General features: G+C 42.8%; 1 protein-coding gene across 3 annotated transcripts in view; it reads right to left on the bottom strand.

The window, feature by feature from the left end:
- KAT2B (lysine acetyltransferase 2B) overlaps positions 1–14,939 on the bottom strand; it is a 44,309-nt gene extending 29,370 nt beyond the window's left edge. For 2 of the 3 annotated variants that reach the window (XM_068674338.1, XM_068674340.1), the window contains exons 1-4: positions 14,599–14,938; positions 6,426–6,552; positions 1,637–1,782; positions 998–1,087 (exon numbers count right to left, since the gene is read on the bottom strand). In XM_068674338.1, the coding sequence (XP_068530439.1) occupies positions 998–1,087; positions 1,637–1,782; positions 6,426–6,552; positions 14,599–14,850 (615 nt within the window). In that variant the 5' untranslated portion in view covers positions 14,851–14,938. Of the gene's footprint in view, positions 1–997; positions 1,088–1,636; positions 1,783–6,425; positions 6,553–14,598 lie in introns of all 3 variants that reach the window. The other variant, XM_068674339.1, reaches the window with a different exon arrangement.
- Between the last annotated feature and the right edge of the window lie 8,318 nt (positions 14,940–23,257).

Raw genomic sequence — 23,257 nt, 5'->3', positions numbered from 1 at the left:
GGAACAAAAAGGTGAAATTATTGGTCTATTTTAAGGGAAAGTTCTTTCAAAATAAGCTGGAAAAAGAGTTACTGTGCTTTACCTTCTTAAGCAAATTGAATAGTATGAAGAATGTGAAAAAAATACATTGTACAAAACCTTTTTAGTAGCTTACTTAAAGGTCTAGTAGTGTATGCATCTTACATATGCTTGTTCTTGTTTATATTCAAACTCAAGGAGAACCTAAGGTGAAGTCTTCCAAGAAATTCAACAATAAAGAACTTTGACTTTACTAAACTGTAAAAAGCAAGAGTTGTAAGGAAGTACTTACTTCACATAATGCTCTTCACATTTAAAATGTCCTGTTTAACAATAGAGCAGCCATTCATCCACCAGTGGGAACACATTCAGCTCCTGATTGAGTGAGGTATGTAAGCTTCTGCATAGTCTCACTGGAGTTAATGGGCCCACTTTTGTGCCAAAAGTTCATTCTGAGGAGCTTGCTAAACCAAAATCTGAATTTGTCATATGTTCTTTATCCACTAAGAATTACAAAAGCCTCAGTTATTCTTTGTTTTGGGCTGTTTTTTGTTGTGTGCCCTTTGAAAGAGAAGACTATGATCTCACTGAATTGGATCGTAACATTTTCATTGATTTACTGAAGACAAAAGTCATTTTAATATTGGATTTCAAAACTTTGACAGTATTTTTCATCACTCAAGACAGAGAAAGATTAGAACTGCCACACATAAAAGTAGTATTTTAAGTTTCATTCTCTAAACCCACAAAAAAACCTGTCAGTTTCAGTAAAGCATAAGATGAATGATGAGAGAAGTTAAATAATGTAGCTATTATACCAATGCTAAAGGAGAAGAAGCTGCAGAAGTCTCCTACAGATTCAGCCCTTCTCCTAAAGTAATACACAGAAGCATTTGTAAACTGCCTGAAATGCCAGAGTTTCAAAGAAGTGTCTGTGTTTACAAAAGAAATAAAATAAAATAAAAAGTTGATTGTTTACCTGTTCAATGCTAGGTTTCTCAAATGGGGGACTTTCCAAAGATCCTTCTACTACAGGTTTTCCCATCTGTAATATGCACTTCCTCAAAAGCTGTTAAAACATAAATTTAAGAAAATTAATAAATTTGCATATTTACATAGGGTCAATGGAACTCACTGGAACACAAAACAGTGCAAGCAGTGTTGAAAATAGCCTGGCTATGTATGTGCTTACTCAGTCATCTAAATTTATAGCTACTTAACTTCACTGTGAATTGCTTCATATCTTCTTTGAAACACATATAAAAAGCTTCTCTGACTATGTGTAGGCTGCGTAGTTAGCATTTATGTCAACTGCCTTTTCCCAATGTGTAAGTGAAGACTGTTAGAATTGCAGGTGGAAGCAGTTTATAGATGGGAGTTGGGGTCAGGTCCTGAATCATGACTTTTGACTTTTTAGATGACTTTTGGAATACAACATGATACACTGTAAGCACTGCAGATTCTAGCACAGTTGGCCTGTAATGCATCATGCCAAAAAAACAGAAAACTTCTCACCGGATAAAGTCAATACATGCGTGAGTAGCATTTTGAACAATGAAACTGGCTTGTGTGAGAGTGAAAAAAAAAAATGACAAAATCCTACATAAATTCAGCTTACTTTGAACAAGTAGAAATAAACTTGCTTGGTGTCTGCATCTTCTTCTTTGTGGACACAGGTGAACAGATACTCCACATCCAGTACAATCCCCAGTAGCCTATTCATTTCTTCTTCAGACACATTCTCCAGGTGAGAAACATGAGCAGCTAAATGAAATAAAAATCCAAACCTGTGAAAAGCCTATCGAGAGACAGCAAAAGTGCTCCCCAAGATGTCTCAAAGTACGCTGCTTGTGAAGGCAAAGATCCTGCAATAACCTTATTTAAACAGAACCTCTTATCAGAGCTTACTGAAATATAGGCCACGTCTGAGCCCCCCACTGGCAATTCCTACAAGCAAAGGGAAGACAGCTGTGTGGAATCAGTCTGTGTTAGCACTTAAAACAGACCACACAAGTCCTGTCTGTCTGTATTAATATGTTGCAATATAGGAGTATTACATACATTTTTGTCCAAGAACTGTGCTTTTGAGAAAGTTTCATGAGAAAATATCCTTAAATTAGCTAATCAGGTGTTGATACAGATAGCACCTTATTTTGTGAAGATAAAAAGATATCGTCTCCATAAATAGTTTTGTTTGTTTTAAACTGCATATTACCGGTCAAGTCTCATAACTTTATATCAAGTAAATTCAAGCTGTTTTGTGTGCACTGTATTAACAAAGCTTATGCAGATTGCACATGTTCAGAAGTGTACAAAAAGATACCTTTCAACATCATAATCTTCAAGTGACAAAATTCCTTTATCAGCTCCAAAGGTAAATATAGTTCCACATTTGTAATTTTCAAAAGCTGGAGGTTTGTATGTGTAAAGTGAGACAATCATGTAAAGCGGGTTTAAACAACTGGCTCCAGGAAGAGAGAAGGCAATTTAAAACAAAAAGTCGATTTCCCAAAAAGAAGGTATTTGCATTACAAAAAGCAACAATCTTAGCTGACTCCAGGCCAATGTACCTGAAAGGTATGCATATCCTTTACTCTGAAAGGACAAGATATCTTTCAAAAGAAAATGAAAACCATTTGAAGTGTTGAGCATATTTTTTAGCCTTTTAGTAACTTTTGTCAATATTTACTTATCGGACTGGTAGGAAATTCTGAACGTAAATCTAATACCTTAAGGAGAGAGGAAGTGGGCAGAAATAACACTTGACTCAAAACCAATCATATTTATTGGCCACCAAGCAAAGTTGTAGTTCAGTATGACAGCTGTCAAAACATTTAAATTCAACAAATTTGTGCAGCTTCAAGTAAAAAGGACACCTTGGCTCAGAACATTAAAAAGATGCCAGCATTCATTTCCACTTAAATGAACATTTATAATAGAGAGTCTTAAGTTCTGAGCAAAGTCTAACTAAAGGTGAGGTGGCCACCACAGGCTTTCTCCAAGGAAAAACATTCAGCAATCTAGGTAGAATAAAGGGATTTCGTTTCTGTCCTTGAGCTAGATGCAATAGTATAGTATTCGCAGATGTCTGTTCTGATCTTGTAAAAGAAACAAGTTCTCTCCTAGATGAGCACTGTATTAGATAACTGAATAAAGAAACTTCAGGTTCAACTACTAAACAGAATAAAGAAAATCAGCATAAGAAGCCATTTCCACCTATTTTCAGGGACAGTACCAAAAGTCTTATTGACTACTTAGGATTTGAAAGTGTTATTATATTACAGAACTATTACCCACACATTGAACTTAAAAAGGAACTTCGGATTGTATTTACTATAGTATATCATTTACTACAGAATCATCCAATATTTGTACATCAATCCAGCCAACAGTCTGGATGTTCAACAGCCTGTTCACAAATTCTTGTGGCCAATAGTAAAAATAGTTTTAAAATAGTTTAAAAGTCAAAGCTTTCGAACACTGACACCAAATCCTGTGTTTCTCCTGACTAGAGTTTTCCAGTCCCATTCATTTGCATTACCCTACTAGTACCTCAGTTACTATTATGCTCACAAAAAAAAAAAAAGAAAAAACATCATGACTATATGATGCTACAGCACATGAGAAGAAAGCAAACAGAAAGAACAAAGCCCATGTAATGATTTCAAAGATTTTAATGATTTGAAGATGTGAAAAATAACAAGTTAATTAAATTAGTTGTGCAAATTCATTAAGAAAATACACAAGTGTATGAATTAGAAGCTGTCAGAAAACAGACTAAGGAGGAATATGTCTACAGTCTATCTCAAAATCAATGTTTATCTAAAAACACAAGTGATGTATATAAGACAGGCAAACCAAGAAATATCCAAATACATTACGGTAAATAGAAGGAACTAAAGACAAGACTGGGAAAAAAGGGTTCCTGATTGTGTACATAGTGTACTAACACATTATTTAATCAGTTTTAAAAGTGCATTACTCTGAAGACACAAAATGTTTACCAACAGGAAAATACACTGTTACATGGGAGAAACCAATTAAGTTTAAAAGAGAAGAGAGGCTCTGACTACATAACACCTGCTCAGAGAAGCTGGTGGACAGTGAAGTCTCCTGGCACACAATTCAGTCACAAGTTCACAGTTTTACATCAGTGACCCAACACATTGCCCAAACAAAAGAAATATTCATTAAAAATCCAGGCATGAGCCAAGCTGAGTGGCTGAGCCAGTTCCAACCCTGAATAAAGGGAAATGAGAAGCAGAGTGGCTGGTGGCAAACCATGGCACACCAAAGCAAAAAGTGTAGATGAGGGTCGGGGTGAGTCAGACAAGGTGAAGAACAACAGCACAATGGCAAATCAGCAGCCAAAATATTTTGATGCCATGACAAATTTGAAGTCCTAAGTCAGAAGTAGAACTGGTACTTGTGGACAATGCAACAAGAGATGTACGTCTTAATCATTTTAGCTGCTTTGGTGAAAACAAAAAAAAATACATGCTGTAGGTAAATAGACAGAAATAACCATAAATTAAACCACTTGCTGTCAAACAGATTGTGCACCAAAATCTGCACTGGTTTAAAGACTGAATACCCTCCCCCCACACACTTCACCCCACCCCTCAAAAGAAAAAAAAAAAAAGCCTGAAACATAGATTATCCTAATGCCTAGGATAATCTTCTGAAAGAAAGAAAATGGAAAAAAAAAATAAAAAACACATCATAAATAAAAAATGTATCTTAGATCAGGTATGGCTTTAACCAACAGAGCAATTTATACATTGCTATTTCAACAGCTCCCTGAGGAAAAGAAAATGCAAGGCAGATGATAATCTGAAGCCTGCACATCTTGTGGTCAGTCTGGTTTTAAAGGCATTCAGCAAGAACACGCTAATTTAGAGGAGATGAATAGGAAAATTATCTTGGAAAACACCATTGAAAGACAGATTTTGACTAGTGGTCTGAGTAAGTAGACAGCAACTCATTTCAGTTATTTCAAATGAAACATTGTCCTCATTAGCTGCAGCTAGCAGAAAAAAAAAAGAAAAAAAAGAAGAAAAAAAAACTTTTCCTTTTCTAAAAACAGTAATAAATAAAAATATACTTCATTTCATAAAGTACCTGTCACTGGTACTGGTTTTACAGTTTTCCCTGGCTCCCTAGTTAATGAGCAATTTAAGATTTTTAAAAGACCAAAATCAAGCTCAACCTTTGGAAGAGCTGAGTTTTTCTACAAAATACATAGCATCCACAAATTCCAGTGAAGGATAGGGAACTGACAGGCACAACATCTCAAAAGATTCAAAAAAAAAAAATTTAAAAAATGAAAAGCCTCTTTCTTCAGGTGGAATGAAAGGGATGGGTAACATAAGCTACCCTGGCTGCATAACCAAAGTTGGCACAAATAAGCAGGATGATGAAAGGTTGAAACTAACTTGGCTAAGGAGACCAAAAGTTCTGTGATACCATGCTAAGCTTCTCCTGCAAATAAAACCAGAGATTAGGGGTATCAGGAAAGGAATATGTTGGAAAGCCTAGAAATAGATCAGTGTAAAGAAGACATAAAAAGGGAGCAGAAAAAAAATATGCCGCCGCACTCCCCCCCAAAAAAAAAAAAAAAAAGTGTTCCATACAAAGTAGTATATTATTTCCAAAAATAAATAAATGATTAATTGTGAAGGTTTTAGATTTCCTTTTTCGTATTACAATTTTCTCTGTTATGCATCACACCAACCAAAATTTAAAAACAACTGATTTTTTTTAGTTTGTTCTGAACTTTATTATAGCTCATTTTTTATTATCCAGCTTTCAGTTTGGATAAGCATAATTTTTAAAATAAAAATTAGTGCTTCATGCCTTTTTTTCAGGAGGTGTGTGTAAAAAATAATTATCTATTTGCAGAAAAAAAATATTTAACATTGGATTTTATATATATATATATATACACATGAGCTATATATCAGATGTACAGCTCCAGTATTATTTTGTGTGTCAGAAGGCAAGGTTATTTTTGTAGGAAAGATTTCCCACTTTAACAATGTTCAAGAATACTTTACAGTTTATTTAATTGTAAGAAAGTCTCATTCATGTTGTAACTAAGGCTGCTGAAAGATAAAACAATGTGATATTAATTCATATGTTATATAAAGTATTAAAATTATTATGGGTAGTTTAAAAATGCTTTTGTATTTTAACAAAATAAAATGCCTAGATTATTAGAAGTTGTGCCTCATTCAATTCCTTTGAAATTCATTTTGGGGAACTTCTAACATATTTTCATCTAAGTTAACTGACATTTATGTCCGACTGTAACACCATTTCTAGCATAGCATCTTGAATTTCATCTTGCAAGAGTACAGACTTCTGGGTATAAGCACGTGGATTCCAGGAGAAAGCTAAAATCTTACCTAGTGTATGGCTGCAGCTGCGGCATGGTTCAGTAAGGCTGACAACTGTCTGCTGCAGATCTGCCCGAGGGGGAGTGGGAGGTGGGTTGGGGTTCTTCCAGCCATTGCATTTACAAGATTCCTCAGCCTGAAACCAAAGTAAAGGAATATCAATCAGTAGTGTGAACAACAACCAACAAAACCACAGCAATTTACTGAATCTGCCATATTTCAAAGGCAATAAGAAGTAGCATTATTAACAAGCGGTTGATTTTTATTTGTTTATTTTTATATCTACCACACTGCTAGAGCTTATTTTCTAGATATGATCAGAAATAGAATAATACTGCAAATAGAGAGATTATCCTGGTTCTGGTATGCAAGCTGTGCTCAGAAAAAAAATAAATACACAAAGTCTGGCTAATTCTTTTACAGAAAGCCTTCACTGGAGGTCCTGTATGAAAGAAGCATTCAAACATTTATATCAAGACATACAGGTCCTATCAACACGTACAGATCCACCAAGAGAGTTTTAATGATTTAAACACAAACAGGCCATCTAACGGGCAATGTGTTTATCACTACCTTATCAGCTACACTTGCAACAAGAAATCACGCAACTAAAAATAAGCACATGTCCAGCCAAGTGGAGTTAATCAAACACTGAAATAAGCAAACAGTAACTGTACTGGTCAAGAAAGTTGTCCAAAGCAAGGCTTGGCCACATCACCAACAGCAGTGAATGCCAAAGACAGCGACCTTGCCAACAGAAACCTGTCACATAGCATGGAAAATGTAGTCACTGACAGAGAAACAAACCAATGGTTTACAGCTAACAGGGATGACCATGAAGGGGGAGGTGGTGACCCAGGTAATCCAATTTCAAATCATTTAGAAGTTCAAAGTACCAATTTCAGTTATCCAAAGAACAGCTTTATAGGAGGGAGATTTTTTTCTGCACATCCATAAGTTCTGTTATTTTGATGGCAAAGTTCTGATTAGATCTTCAAATGAGAATATGAATGCTATTAGAAGAAAAGCATACTTTTCTGCTATTCAGAGATATCTGTGCACTGGGCGGTAATGAGACACTCATGAATTTGCAGTGCCAAGACCTCTGTGAGGAAAGTATGCCAACTGCTGCATAATATTTACGACAGAAACAACCTCAGTAGGAAAAATGTGGTGTTAATATATCCAGCACTAATGTGTCATTTTTTCAAACTGATTCTGAATATATTTAATGCAATCTATTTCAGGAACCTATTTCATTTTCCTTTTATGTTTCCAAATCTCATCTCACCTACGGAAGAAGCACCCAAGAGAGGCAGAAAAGATCACAGCTTGACAGTGCCTATGATTGACAGCTTCGTAGATTGATGGTAAATTGTTCTTCCACTCTAATTTCAATATTCAGCAACCTGAGCACTGCGACAACTGCTGCCTGCATTTTGCTGAGCGCCACATGATGCTTTTACCATCTCTTCTGCTGAAGTGTTTATCCAGCTGGACTCCCGGCCACAGGGTCAGGCGGCATTCAGGGCAGTCTGGCATGCTGGAAGGGGCAAGTGGTGTTTTCAGCAGCCAAAACCACCAGGATGACTCAGAAACCCACCTGCAAGCTCCCAGCAAAACCACTTCCATGTACACTTCCCTTGGGAAGGGGGCCAGCTGCATCCCCTGGGCCCACCGGGTCTCCACGCACCGTGTGGGTGTAGGCCGCTGTGCTGGGGGTGTCTACCACAACATGGGTCTGTAGCATAGCACCAGGGAGATTTCTATATGAAATATGGGAAATCTGGGGAATATTTATATATATACAGTCTCAGAAAATGCAACCTGGAAGGACTTACAGTGAATTTCATCTTTCTATCTACATTTTTCTATCATGTTTTCTATGAGTAATAAATATGACTGGCAGAGAAGTCAAGCAGGCCTGATGTTATTTTGCAGTAGAAACTGTCTCTTACGATTTCACAGGCATTGAGCCAGTTTTATTTTTGTTTGTTATCCAAACCTACAGGACCTACTAAGGTTTGTTGACTAGAAAGAGAAGCCAGTGATTAGTGGCACCTACGAACCAAGGACTGCCCTGTTGTGAAGACTGCGGACATCTGCAAGATGATTTGACCTCAAGCTAGACAAAAACAACGCCAAATTAGCTATTCACAATTGCTTCATAGAAGAGAGAATGTTGCCATGAGAGCTTTTGCAGTTAAAACAAGAAGAGACTGTCAGAAAATGAGATTATTGCCAAAGAAAATTCAAGACAGAATCGTAAAAAAGTTCTCGAACAGCAACAGCAAGAAAATAACTGACTATTAGGTTAGGGAATCAGGGTCTGATTCTTCCCACTCAGTCATCTGGACAAATGTTCAACTTTGTAAATTACTGACATAAAATAATGCTTCTTATTAATTGCCTTAAATCATACCACAGTGGAAGATGACAAAAAAAATAAAATAAAATAAACTAGGCCAAAAGCATTTAGAGAATATTTTTCTCTGAGTGGAACCAGCATTTCACAGAAGCTCACCACACAATGTTTACGATCAAGCCTAAAAAGCTATAAACAGTGAGTAACTACACAAACTTTCGTGTCACACAATAATTAACAGCAAAGATGCAAACAAACAGATGTATGAATTGTGATAACAGCTCGGTTCAACTGCCAAAAATAAATATCAACCCACCCACAGCAGAATAAAAACAGTGTGTTCAGTGGCAGATTTTTGTCAGCCCTCGGTAGTACTTGCTTGCCAGATCTTTTTGAAGCAGATGTTAATTTGTATTGTTCGTAATATTCTAGAGACCTTTCTCAAGCAACTATCAAGGGTGGGCCTTTTTTTTTTTTTTTTAATTCTTTCTATAAAACACCAGAATCAGCACAAAAGTTCTGTTAACCAAGGGGAAACACAGCCCAAAAAGGTCCTCTTCAAAACTAAGCTTTCATTGTCGATGTTGATAGTGCAAGTATTTTGTGCTGAATGTGCAATGTGCATTACTCAGTGGCTTAAATTGCCTACTTGTTACAAGTCTTCCACTGTCTTTGTTTTGTTCATTCAGTCCTTTCCTTGGCCATCTTCAGCTTTTTCCTTTCTTTCTTTTCTTTTTTTTTTTTTTTTTAAATGTCAGTCATCTGCTTTTCATTAGAAAATAAAATATGACTTCACCTCCACAAAAACTTAAATTAAGTTCAAAACAGTTTGGAGGGGAGGAAGGAAAAGAAGCATTTAAACTAGCACATCCAGTCCTTGGGGTCTTGTTTTCTGGGACATCTGCGGAGGTTTGATAAAGCCACTGCAGAAAGCTGAGGACTTCTGCTTTATTGAACCCTGCAAAGCCACAAATGCCATCTTTCCAGGCCCAAGGATCACAGGATGCTTTTTTTTTTTTTAATAAAACTGATGAGTGTGATGTAATCAAACACAACAATTACACACCAATGCCTAGTCTCCCCTCAAAACTAGTACAAAAATTACATACAATCTGCACTGCATGGTATATTTTTGATCAAATTTTTGGCACCTTCCAGGTACTACATGTATGGTACTACCGTGTAATAACAGTACATTTTAACATACATTTTTATTTATATTTATGCCCCTTAAGTGGGTTTCAGGTCTAAATTATAATGGCTAAGTAAATATTGTTACAATGTTATACTGCCTAAACCATTCCTTCCCCTTTCCAGTGGTGAAATGGGCATAGGAACAGGTAAGTTTCAACCCAACTTGATTGCAAAGCAAAAGACCTCAACAGACTTAAAGCTGAGTTTCAGACCAGCTGCTGTATTGGGCTCTTTTCAACTCAAAGCCATACAGTCTGCCCTGTCTCATAACTGCAATGCCAAGCAGACTCAACGGATTATAGACACACAGCACCACAGGTCTTGTTTCCAACAAGTGTAATTACTCCAGAAAAATTACTTTCCCTCCCAACAGAAAAGCCAAGTAAAATACCCTACTGTAAAGCTTTCTCCTGCAAGCAATAATCTCAAAATGATGCTTTTAACAAAGAACATCAAACAAAGCATAACAAAAATATTGATGAATTTAAAATGCATGTTTTTCCTACTCAAACACCCAGTACCCAGCAACCAGGCAGTCAGATGCTGCTTGGAGATCTACTCATATGTACCAGGAAGGGATCATTTGTCTTTAACAATATGAAATCAATTTAATGTTCAGCTCAAAGGACATGTTCTTCCTTTGTTAGTCAATCCAAGTATTGTATTTCCCCTACCCCACCCCACCCCCAGGTTTCTCTCAACTACAGAATAGATGTAGGCTACCGTATAATATTTGTTATTAAAAGCAGGGATCGCATTCCCACCTTGTGAGGTTAATGGTAGATTTCTTATTTAATTTAAAGAAAGATGTCTTAATTAGGCCTGCAATACATAGCATAACAGATTCACCCCACTATGAAAATGATCATAAGAAAGGTTTAATGTCCTGTATGACTCCTATATACCTCCTCAATTTCTCCAGAAAACATTCATACCTTTTCAGTGGAGCTTCAAGGAGCTGTAATCCTACAATACAGAATTAATACTACAGAATTGTAGTAATCCTACAATACAGAATTTAGACAAGTAATGCAGTCAAGTCTGCCTCATCTTAATCTGCCTTATAAAAGTCAGGGGGGAAAAAAAAAGTAATTATGAAAACAACAGTACATAATCTTACCACAAACTATTTTTAATGTGTGGGAGCAGGAAAACACTACAGGGTTCACTGCTGGATCAGATGTGGGGGAAAATGCCTGTACCAAGGGTCAGCAGCTGCTCTGCAGCCTAGGAGACCCAGATTTTACTTCAGACTCTGCCACTCACCTGCCGTGGGGTCTCAGCCAAACCTTCTCATCTAGCCCTGCTCATGATGTTTGTTTTGGTTATTTAAAGCATGGGGTCTTCGAGGAGGTGTTATTCTCCACTACTTGTGCAAATGCCTTAAGCTACAGGGCTCAAATTACATTTATAGGCATCCAGGCATTACTGTAACACATGCAGTTAGAAACAAGCAATTTTATGGAAAAATTAGCGTACTAAAATAGTACACATTTCAACATAATTTTTAAGAAAAACTCCCATTGGGCTGGAGAGAGAGCTGTATTTTCACATACTGTAAACCAGTAGGGAGAAAAAAAAAAGCCTAGAAGACTTACACACATAAATGTATTTAATGAAGATGGAGGATTAAGTCACACAGTGCTGCTTTTATATTGAAGTGCGGCACGCTCATGTGCCTAATGCTCAATTTCACACTGGACAAAACCAAAACGATGTATGCAGCCATTCATACATACACAGCTGTAAGTGCCAAATACAAAACACTGCACAAATACAGCATTACTGTGTACTTCTGAAAATCATGAAAACTGCGCCAGCTCCTAATATATATCTTATTGTTCAGAACGTGCATTCCCCACACACAAACCCAGGAGTTTAAAAGGCTGTTTTAAGCAGAAGAGCCTGCTCTTGCCCTTCCACCCCTTTTTTATTTAATAGGAGAAATAGTCAAGTGGTGCAGGTCCAGAGTGACAAGCCTTCTGCCTCAATTTTTTACCAGAAAAACAAAACCAAACCATTAAAAAACACAAGTACATGTATTTCTTTAGTCCCAGGCCAGGGCAAGAGCTCTCATCCTGCTTACAATATGTGCACACTGAAGACGTCTTTGCCCGTATTTCCCAAGGGGTGAAGCAGAGGGAGTGCTGAAAAAGGACCAGAGTGTTCCCTCTTGGGGACTGGGTGTCCTACCGCAGAGCAGTGCCTCACACCCCTTTCTGCTCAGCAGTATCCTCTCCAGCACAGCATACTTTTGCTGTCACCAGATGGACCCGCAGTCTACACAGCCTCTGACTTCTGCTCTTCAGCCCTAGCAAATCCCTGCTCTCTGCCTCTACTACTCCCAGCATCTCTGAGGTTAAATTTCCAATAAGTTCTGTGTGCTGAAGCAGTAGGATTTTGCGGTGAATTTTATATGGGAAAAAGTTATGAGCACTGCAGGATGTCGTCACGTATTTTCTGCACTCCAACTCATACAGCTCTATGTTGATCTACACAAGATTAACATATGGCTGCCACTTGAATGAAAACAGAAGCCCCCTTCGGAGACGGTGCAAGTGTTTGAGCTCTCGCACTCACACACACAAAACAAATGGCACAGAAGTTGTAACCCAGAGTAAGAAAAAGTTCAAAGTTCTCTGCACTGCTACAGCTCCTTGCACACTGCTAATGTTCCGACCCAAGCAGCGTAGTTTTGGAGCTCCTGCCAGGTGCTCAGGAAGAAGTATAGCACATCCTTCCACCCAGCTGCATCCTTCCGCCGTACCCCACAGGAGACAGCACTTGATTAGCTTACAAGGATGTCCACTTGGTGATGTTTTGAGACCTGAAAGAATGCTGCCTGCCACTGAATTACTTAAGAAAAATCAGGTAGAAAAGGTTGGTTTTGCATTTTAATCTGCACATGGTGCAGCACTGAGCATGGTGGCTGCGTCTTGCTCCCGGCGGGGAAGGAGGATGCAGCTCCGCGGTGCCCCCAGCCATATGTCTGACTCCATCCATCACTGGAGTGCCAAAAGGGACACAGCCAGCTGGGACTCCCTGCAGAAGAGCAGGACCTCGAGGGCCGACAAGGACACCCCAGCAGGGCACAGGCAGCACGAGCTGTCACCACGCTGCGCCCCACCACCGGAGTCCTGCAGGAGGGACAGAAGGGCTAGCGGCAGGCTGCCTCCCCTCCCTCACGGCTCTCACCTCCCTGCCACCAAGCACCCATGCCATGTCTGGGACTGCCAAGTCCCCAAAAAAGCAGAGTGGTTCTGTAGAGACAAGGCTGCCTGTGCTCCTTCATGGCGCGGCCACCTCTGCGGGGAAAAGCACCTGAAGAAAAGGCTTCGACCCTCATGAAGATCAGCTGGAGGTATGTCAAGGGAAGGAAAAAGAACTAAACAGGGAAGAAAAAAGTGATTCATACACACAGGCACATCCATGAAGACTTCACATGCCCCACATCCAGCATGATTTAACAGCATGTCTTGGTAGCAATAAAATATTGGGGATGCAAAGTGGAATCAGCACTAGGAAAGCTTCAAACCTCGTCACTCAGCCTTCAACAAGAGCCACCAGCTTCATGTGCACTAGCTGCTCTTTTATCTTCCTGACACTTGTGTAATCTTGCACATCCCACAAGTGCAACAAAGCTGAAACAGAGATGCCTGCACATTTGTAAACAGCAAGGAAACTGAAGCGTGCAGCTTCCTTAACTTGCCCTCACATGACGGCATTGCGACATGCCTTCAGCAGACGGTTCAAGCTCCTCACATCACCAGAAAGGGCTACGGACCCAAACTAGGATGCCTCCTCGTGTGTGCAAGCTTTTAGCTCCAACTTGGACCCAACGTGTGCCTTTTTGGGGGCTCCAAAGTAAGGGAACAGAGGGAATAAAAACCACTTTTCTCACAAACAGCCCAGTTATTTCCAACGCATTGGTTTTACTCAGCGCTGCCAGCCTGAACCTGTCGGTCTCCCCGTGCATGCAGGAGTCACCCAGGCAGCAGCAGCAGCAGGAGCGCGTCCCGAGCTCTGACCACACGCACCCTGCCCCGCACGTGGACACGCACGGACGACACCACCGCCTGCCACCAGCCCCCGAGGGCAGGAGCAGCCGCCCTGACCACGCTCCCTCCACCTCCAAATCCACCGGGGGCGAGCCCTGAGCATCCCACCCGGCGGCGAGCTGCAGGTGGAGGGCAGGAGCGTGGCAAAGGAGGGATGCCCGGGGCAGGAGCGTGCAGAGGGAGGGATGCCCGGGGCAGGGCGAGGCAGGCAGTCACAGCTACGTGACCGGCGAGGCCGGGGCTTGCCGGAGCCCGGAGGCCGCGCCCCGCCGGGGCGGCTGCTGCCAGCCGGGGCTGCCGCCGTGCCGCGGGCACCGCAGGGGGCGACACCGGGGGTGGGGGCGCCCCGTCCGTCGGCAGGCTCAGGGTTTATCCCCGCGACCCGCGGCTGGAGAGCCCCGGGGAGGGGGGAAAGGAGCCGCCACTTCCGCGGGGAGCACCGGGCCGCCCTCCCTTCCCCTTCCCCTCCCGGCCCGGCTCGGCTCGGTTCGCCCCGGCACGGCCCTTCCCCTCGCCACCGTCAATCCCCACCCTCCGTGGGCGGGTGGGCGCCGCGGCCGGGTACCTTGCAGGCGGAGTAGACGCCCAGCTTCTCCAGCTTCTTGGCCCGCGGCGCGGCGCGCAGCTGCGCCTTCTTCCCGGCCGTGCGCGCCGAGCCGGGCCCCGCGGGGCTGTCGGCGGCGGTACGGGCCGGACCCGCGGCGGCCGCCACCCCCCCGGCGGCCGGGGAGCCCTGCTGCGGGCCGCCCCCCGCCGCCCCGGGCCCGGCTCCGGCTCCGGCTCCGGGTCCGGCGCCGCCGCCGCCAGGCTCCGCCATGCCCGCGGCGCGGCGCGGCGGCAGCCGCCCGTCCGGCCGGCCGGCGCCCTGCGCCCGGCCCTAGGCCCTCCCCTCCGCCGCGCCGCCGCCGCCGGCTGCTCCCCGGGGGGGGAGGCGGGAGGAGGGCCCCGGCGCTCCGCGGGCGGCTCCGGCCCCGCCGGCAGGGGGGGAGCCGGCACCCGCCTCCCGCCCGCCCGCGCCGGGTGAGGGGGGCGAAGCGGTGCGGGCGGCGCCCTGAGCGCCCGCGGGAGGCAGCCGGGCTGTGAGGGGGACAAGGGGGTGCCAGAACGGCTCGGGGTTTTTTAGGTGGTTTCTGGTGGAGGCAGTGTAAAAACGTCAGATTTAAATGCGGGGTAACTCGTGGGGAGGCTGCTCGATCCTTCACCTCGTCCCGGAGCGAGTGGTGACAGCAGTCAGTCGGTGTCTCGCAGGGGTCGCCTTCTAACCCGGGGCACAAATTGAAGCAAATGGTCCCAGCGCAGCGCCCGGTGGATGTGCGGCTCGGGGGAAGCTGCGCTCCGCCGCACACATGTAAAAATGCGGCCGAGCTGTGAGAAACCACAAATGGCAGTTCTATAGGAGGGCACCGCGCTTGAAGAGGTTGGGCGCTCGTGTGGGATCCGCAGCGCTTTGATGTGTAAACCCGAGGCAGCAATATGAAGAGTGAGGGGAATCCCAGGGCATGAGGAGCTCCTGCAGCGGCAAGGCCTCGGCGCCTTGCACAGGGCAGCCAAAAACGACTCCGGACTTCTGCAAAGTTAAGAGAGATGTATATGGGGGTACATAAGGGACAGGAGGAGTGAGAAAACGCTTTCCCTGTGTTCTCCTTCTTCCCTTGCCCCCATTTCCCCAGCTGCTGGTGATGTTCCCATGCATTAGGTTATATGGTGAGGTGACGTTTTTGTTAAATGCGGGAAGACAAAAAAATAAAACAAACAACAAAACCTGGAGGACACACCGAGCTCCCTTTCAGAATGAAACACTGGGGTATTTATTGCGGGAAAGGGGGATTTTTAAATCATCATTATTATCGGCTGAGCTTTTAAAATCAACAAAAGACTGATGTGGGCCACCCCCTTCCCTCATCTGCTTTAGGAAAACGTGAAGGGTGGGGGCACGGCACCTGCCCCCGCCCCATCCCCGGCCTTCCCCGTGGGGACCCCGGCTGTTGGGAGGCTGTGGCAGAGGCTGGGGCCGGTGCAGGGCTCCCGAGCAGCTGTGACAGTGACCCGTAAGATGGCTGCTGCCATCCCCCTGCCTTAAGACGGACTGTTAAGGTGGAGGAGCCGCTGCCCTGGGAGGCGGCGGGGAGCACAACCCTGCCTCAGCCGCCGGCTGCGCGAGAATTAACGGCACGGGGATAGGATAATCGAGTTTCCTTTACATTTGCTTAGAGATCTCTCTGGTATTATTCGTGGAAGTGGCTGGATGACGCTTTGGAATAGCAGATAGCCGCCGTGAGGTAATCACCGTGTAAGAATAATGCTCTGCACCTCTGCGCTTGCAGTGCTTTGTGCCGGGGAGGCTTCCACTTTCCTCCCGGACCTGAAAACGAAACTGTAATCACTTGGTTTCACTTTCAGCTTTCCCACCACACCGCTTCGGCAGCGAATGTTACCAGCGAATAGCTCATCTGCAACAGTGTATGGGCTCCTAGGGTGTCCCATCTCGGGCACAGGCTCCTGGCTTTGCTGGCAGCTCCTGTAGCCATTCTGTTCTCCTATTGTGTCGATTTTCTTTCTCTCTCTCTTATATATATATATATTAATCACCAGCCCCAAATAAGTAAATTATTTAAAGGTAAATAATTACCTCTAAATGGTAAGCTAATGCTATTTAACCACGCATCACTTACACACCTATATACAAACGAATTACAAGTTTCAGTGCTGAAAACACTGTTACTATTTTTACACGGCTAAGTAACCCCACTGATGTTTATTAGGGCCACTCTGTGCTTTTTTATGTCTGCAACTGCACAGGCAGAGTTCACAGGATTGTGCTCTAGGCAAACAACCTTATTCTTCCACCTTATTCTTCTAGGTCCTTAAGAGCTTGAAAAGTTTTTACTTCCACTAAAATAAAACATTTCATGGTGTGTTTATGAGGGTCTAATGTGAAAACCACAAAGCAGCACACTGGTTATTGTAAAGGCAAAAAGCACTTCTCCAACACTTCCCTCTAGAAGCCTCAAGATCGTGGCTGTCTTACAATGCAGTCTCTTCTCTTTGCTTTTTACCTTGCTGCTCACTAGGTAGCCAGAACAGTAACTCTGCCAGCCTGTGGCTACGGATACAGTTACTATAGTAACATTTATAAACACTAATTTCACTCCAAATGCAGTACTGCCTGCTATCACGGAGGATCAACTTAAAAAGAAATCACTCAACCTGAAGATAGGTAAGACTTTTTTTTTATGTTTATGTTTTTAGCATGTTTAAAATCATTGTTCTTGTTTCAACTTGTGCTATTTTATCATTTAAAACAAAACAAATCCCAAGGATTTACTTTGTCTGAAACCACTCCAGTGACAGCTAAAATATCACATTTGCACTTTTGGCAAGAATAAACAAGGAATAGTTCATTTGCTGGCCAGAAACTCACGACTATAACTTGGGTTGACGTTGACTTGTGGTAGCTTCAGTGAATTTAATCTGGCCGTTACAGGTTGTATTACATTAGGAAAGCAGAAAAATATGACTCTGTAGATGACATTCTCAGCTTCATATAGTTAAACAGAGTTTTTCTTTTGGCTGAATTTACAAGCTAGCTTGTATTCATTTTCTCATTGTAATGCATGCATAACTCAATTTGAGCACAACAGAATCACTCCAGTGCTCATTTTCCATCATTAAGTATGCATTATGAAGATGTTAAATTAGAATCAAACTCAGCGCATTGTCTGAAAAGCCCCTGCCACATCTTTCAGTTTCTGTCCTTCGGGGCATGTCGCTGGGTTTGCACAAGAACTGAGTCTCAAAGTGGTGCTTAGTGAGCACTGAGGGTGAATCCAGCTGCCCCCTGCCCTGCCCTCCCGAGCTCAGGTGAGCAGCCTCTGATCCCAGGAAGGCTTCTCATCTGCCCCACAGCCAGCCAGGAGCTCATGAGACATCGTGCCAGCTCCTGTGCTTCTCAGGTCTCTCTCAGGCTGCTGGTTGCCTCGATGAGGCTGCTGTTTGCAGCTGGTGCTCCCGGAAGCCACCACGTCCAGGTTTGCTGCCATCGCCTGAATTCACCCCAAACACCAGGCAAGCTTAAATGCAAAAACCTGCACGTTATTCCAGCAAAGGAGGCAGTTGCACTTGATGCAACAAAAGAGGAAAATTAAAATGCAATTTAGGGTGTGTCTGGTGTCTGCTTATTACCCAGTTGTCATCTGGAGCTTTTGGGGCCTATCTCGGCCACACAGCGAGTGATTCAGCTAATAACAGCCTGACGCTGAACAACGCTGCCTCTCCGAGAGCAGCCTCCCTGCCTGGTGCCCAGCTCCACAAGCCCATCCAACCCCATCTCTCAACCCAGGCAGGGCTCTGTGTCTGACCCCACGCCTCTCTCCCTCTCCTTTTGTTCAAGACAGGACTCTTCCTGCTCTCCCACCTGTTTTTATTCATGCCATTCAATGCAAATGGAGAAAGCAGAGCTCTTCCCCCCTCTGGGGAATTTCTCCAAGTATAAAATCCCATTGTGTTCTTTCATTAGCACATTCCTTGTGGGTTAAGTGGCCTCCCTCTTGGCCACCAGGCATTCAGAGCTGCTATCAATATTTTATGAACCACTGGAAGTATTAAGAGTGCAAAAGTTTTGTTCCTCATGCTCTCTCTAGCACCTTGTTAGTTTCTCATGCTGCTTACATGGAATATTAATAATGTTGATGGCAAACCTTACCAGGAGGCCTTTGTTAGAGAATCTCACACCCCATTTTTAAAGGAAAAAAAAAAAAAAAAAAAAAGAAAATGTCATTGCAACACTCAAGACTGTTGTAGCAACACAAGTGTCTTGCAAGTGCCAAAGCAATTTGCCATTTTTTTCATTTCTTACCCCGAGCATGCTCATTATGACTGCAGTCACAGTTTTGGGGGACCAAAACCCAGTGAGAAGCTGGCGGCTGGACTCAGGCAGCAGAGGCGTTTTACTGCCTTCACCAATACAACACAAAGCACATGTGAAATAAGTTCAGAAGCTGCTTGCTGATGTTTACTCACCCGCAGTCACTGTGCAGCCTTACACTGTGTAGTTTCAAGGTGGCAAGAGCTCTCCGTTGCTTCACGTAGACATAGCACATATCACCTGTTTCTCACTTACCTCCTCTTCCTTGTGCCTCCTCAGTGTTTCTGTACTCCATCCTCTGACATCTGCATCCCCACAGTTCTCTGGGACCCCACTCAGCATACTTCAATCATACAGGGAGGGTTTTTCACAGCCCCAGCAGCAGCAGGTGGGTGCCCAGCAGCCTCACACCTCCTAGCTGTGCTCAAGCCATCGGCAACCCACACGCTTGATACCACATCGATTTAGAAAATAAAGCCACAGAGGAAAAAAAAAAAAACTTTTATTTCTGTAAGATGATCACCCCACGCAGGCCCTCGATGGGTTCCAAACCAGTGCCTCTGCCCTACCACACAGACTCAGCAACCGGCACCAGGTGCAAAATAGTTATGATGTAGGAAGACTTATTTTGCTTTTTTTTTTTTTTTTTTTTGCTGCCGTAACCCAGTTCAAGTGCTTCTTCTTGGTTGAGGAGCTGTGCCTCTTTTCAGGTGGACAGTGTCACAAATTACAGTTCTGTTTAAGACGACCTAATGACAGAGACGATTTCAAGATGACATGAAACCAATGGGCCAGGAATCTCATGATTCCAGTTTTGAACAACGCTTAGGAAGATAAATGAGGAGGCTAATTACCTTAAATTATTCCGTAATTATTTTAATTATTAATCAGTTCCTCCTTCCTTGCCTATTATCAGGCCAGTGCTGGGAGTGTTCCCAAGTCCCGGAGGCAGGCACTGCCCTCGGCACAGCTCGTGACTCACCGGGTTCACCTGTATCTCTTCCCACACCTTTTGCAACAGGACTTCCTTGCAGCTGTGTTGTTGCTGCTGGGAATACAGTAAGTCAGGTGCTATGCTGACCTAGGCTGACTCACCTGGGAGAAGATGTCACGCTCCTTCTGCAACATCCTCTCTGCAGGTGGGTTGGGAGGCCCAGCACTCCTAGAAAACAGTGGAAGGCAGTGGCCACCCATGCCTGCTACTTGGCAGAGACCTGCAGCACGAGGCACATCACACTAAGGAAAGGGCTATGCCAGCAACGCTGAGTCCCTGTCACCTTTTCTGTATACAGGTATGACGCATTTGCTTGTTCAGCAAGAATTTGCAGTAGTGCAGCCTGTTCATGCCTATTAACTGATAATATTGTGATGGGAAGATCAGTAAGACCGTGACCTCCATTTTACATCACTCAGCCCTTCTCTGTCTCCTCCTGTCACCCTCAGGCAGGCAGGCACCTTTCCTGGTGCTGCTCTCAGCATTTCAAATTGAGTTTTCTAAGACCACTAACATGTAGCAAATAATAATAATACAACACTCAAGGAGGAAGGTATTCTGGACTTGAGATTGTACAATTTAGTTGCTGACTGACAAAGGTAAGAGAGGAAGAAGCAAGCTCTGGGTGGAGACAGGAATGGCATGTGTCAGAGGGAGATGAAGGCATGTGGGACTTCTGTTTGGTCACAAATCAAATCCTGGATCGTTAAAACTCCTTGAGTGGCATCTTCACTACTTAAGAAACAAAACAAAAACATATTGTAAAGACAAACTGCAGAAACAGAAAATAACCCCTCCTTGCTATATGAACAGCAAGCAGTACCAAGTGCCAGAGATACAAGATTTACTGAGATAATGGTATTCTCAGCCACACCAGCCCCTGGCCCACAGCCCTGTGGTCTGCCTCTGTTGTGCTGCTCTCACAAGTAGGGCAGCGGGTGGGCACAGCAGAACAGCAGGGCAGCCTCCCTTCCAGGCAGCCTCTCTTCCATAGCAGCAAGGTTGAGAGGTGACCAAACAGCTCTTTGCTGGGATACAAGGAGTAAATAAGATTCTTTACCCTTGAAAACACACGTAATCTCAAATGCTGGTTCCCTCCCCATTCTTCAACTTTTTTTTTTTTCTCCTCACTGCACCTCTATTTTTAACTCAGAACATTAAACAGTGCCAGGTTTAGGCTCCCTAAATAGGCACAAGGAAATTGCAGTGAGCTAGAAAGCTGCATTTTCGCTTTCCCTTTCTGAGAGCTTTGGCTTCTTATATTGTGATGGCAATATCTCACTGTTATCCTTTAACCCTACAGCAAAACACTTGCAAGTCTTTATTTGTTCCTGATGAGGGAGATGCAAGGAGAGAAGGAAATACAAACTAATCTTTCAATTCATAAAAAATTAACAAGGATTTTTTTTTAATTTCATTTTTACCATGTTTTCAGCTTGTAAAATATATGAAGTATGCACAAACAATGAATGCATACTATACACAAATCTAACATCAAGGCTGTCCTTTTAACAATTATGAGCAAAACGATTTCAACTGAAGAGCTGTAGCGTATCTTGTTATTCTACATGAATTATTATATACATCACCCTGGTTATTTACAAGTTGTAATAAACTAGGACCATTTTTGTTCTCCAAAATAGTGATTTATTAACACTTACACCCACTTACAAATATATACACATCTACAGAGTGTGCAAGTGTTAAGAATTAAGTTTCCTGAGGCCAAATTAACATTTTGTTGAAAACTTTCAACTTCCTGGCTGTAATTCTAAGGGCTTTTATATACACCATATGTAAAATGGGTTCATATTTAAAAGGCTGACTGAAAACAGCTTGCCAGATTTTCTGTATATATTAGCCCTAACTCTTCTCAGACATGAACATGTCATTACGAAGACAGCAGTGAAAAGGCTTGTGCTCAGATTCAGACTGCAAAATAAAGGAAGAGAGACAAGCTGTGCAAGCTTGTCTTCTGCTGATAGATCAACCATACACCCACTTATTTTGCGCCACTGAATGGTGCAGCACATCTGGAGGATTTCTGATGCTCACCTCTAGTTGAGAGAAGGACTTTCCTCTAAACTGGTCGTACATCAGATTGAGAGCTGTAGCTGCTTGCAAGTCCACCTCAGTAAGGACAATGTAAAGGATGGCATCAAAAGTTGTGTTTTTTGTTGTTTTTAAATAGCTCTACTAACACTTCAGCAGGTATCACTCTATACAGAAGAGATTTTCCTCTTTATAATTTTATATTGTTCTACCTCAGCTGCTCACAGGTATTTGGATTCTTTAAGATTCTGAAAGCCCACGGGTAATGGACAGGAGTGAGAAAGAAGGAAGTGTCCTTCCCAGCTGAAGTCCTCGAAGAGGCAACAGTTGCAGAGGAACTGCTTTAAGGTGTGTCTGTATCAAGTTTAAAGACAGAGTCTCAGAAAATGGACAAGGTCAAAACAGGATGGACTTGCCACACTTCAATGCAGCTGTCAGAAATCACCACCACTAAACTACCGCTGTTCGTCCTGGTGGTGGATTAGCAGGAGTTTACAAAGCCTAACAAAGCCAGGAATCTATAAAGAGATTATGATAAACCCTATAACAAGTACATTTTTTCCTATCGTTTTTCATCTGTAAATACTGAACTAAATAACCAAACTCCAGGAGCAGGTGTGTTACCCAGAGATCTAAATGCTCAAACACTGCTTGGCCCACTTGATATTTTTGCTCTTCCTTATGCTTTCTTAATGTAGAAACTGACACTTTCAAAGAGCATCCCACATTAAAAGAACATTAACATTGCTAAGCCTAGCTCTTGTGAGAAAAACAAATTACGTATATGTGGACAATATTTTATTGTCTTATAAAATCTTTCTTTTTCCAGTTGACTTCTAAATTCCATCACAACCAAAACTGCTGCCAGTAAGTGTGATCGATTAAAGAGATATACCAATGCTACTGGCCCATGCAAAATTGGAAGTTTGTTTTTTAATATTAATCTCAAATATATATATATACACATATATATATATATTAAATACAGAGCCACTACACTGCTGTGTCTGGAAAGTGATGAATAGATACAGAAAAGCCAATGAAGAACTACTTGCAGTTTTTAACAGTGCGAAGGCACAGGGCTATGCATCAAGTCACAAGGAGGAAACAAAGAACTGACCTAGAACTTGACTACTCAGCAAGTATAAATCCAAGTTGTTACTCATTTTATATTTCAAAACTTTTCAGTTCTTGAATTTGTTGTATTACTAATTTTTAAACATAGTTCTTCCACTTTTTATGTAATTTCATATATAAACAGGGGTCACAGTATACAGTGATGTAATTTAGAGCTTATAAAAAAGTGAAAAGAAG

This window comes from Anas acuta, chromosome 2, assembly GCF_963932015.1.
Source record: "Anas acuta chromosome 2, bAnaAcu1.1, whole genome shotgun sequence".
In the NCBI taxonomy this organism is placed as follows: Eukaryota; Metazoa; Chordata; class Aves; order Anseriformes; family Anatidae; genus Anas; species Anas acuta.
Note: the sequence above shows the minus strand (reverse complement) of the source record. Positions and strands in the feature narration are given on the sequence as shown.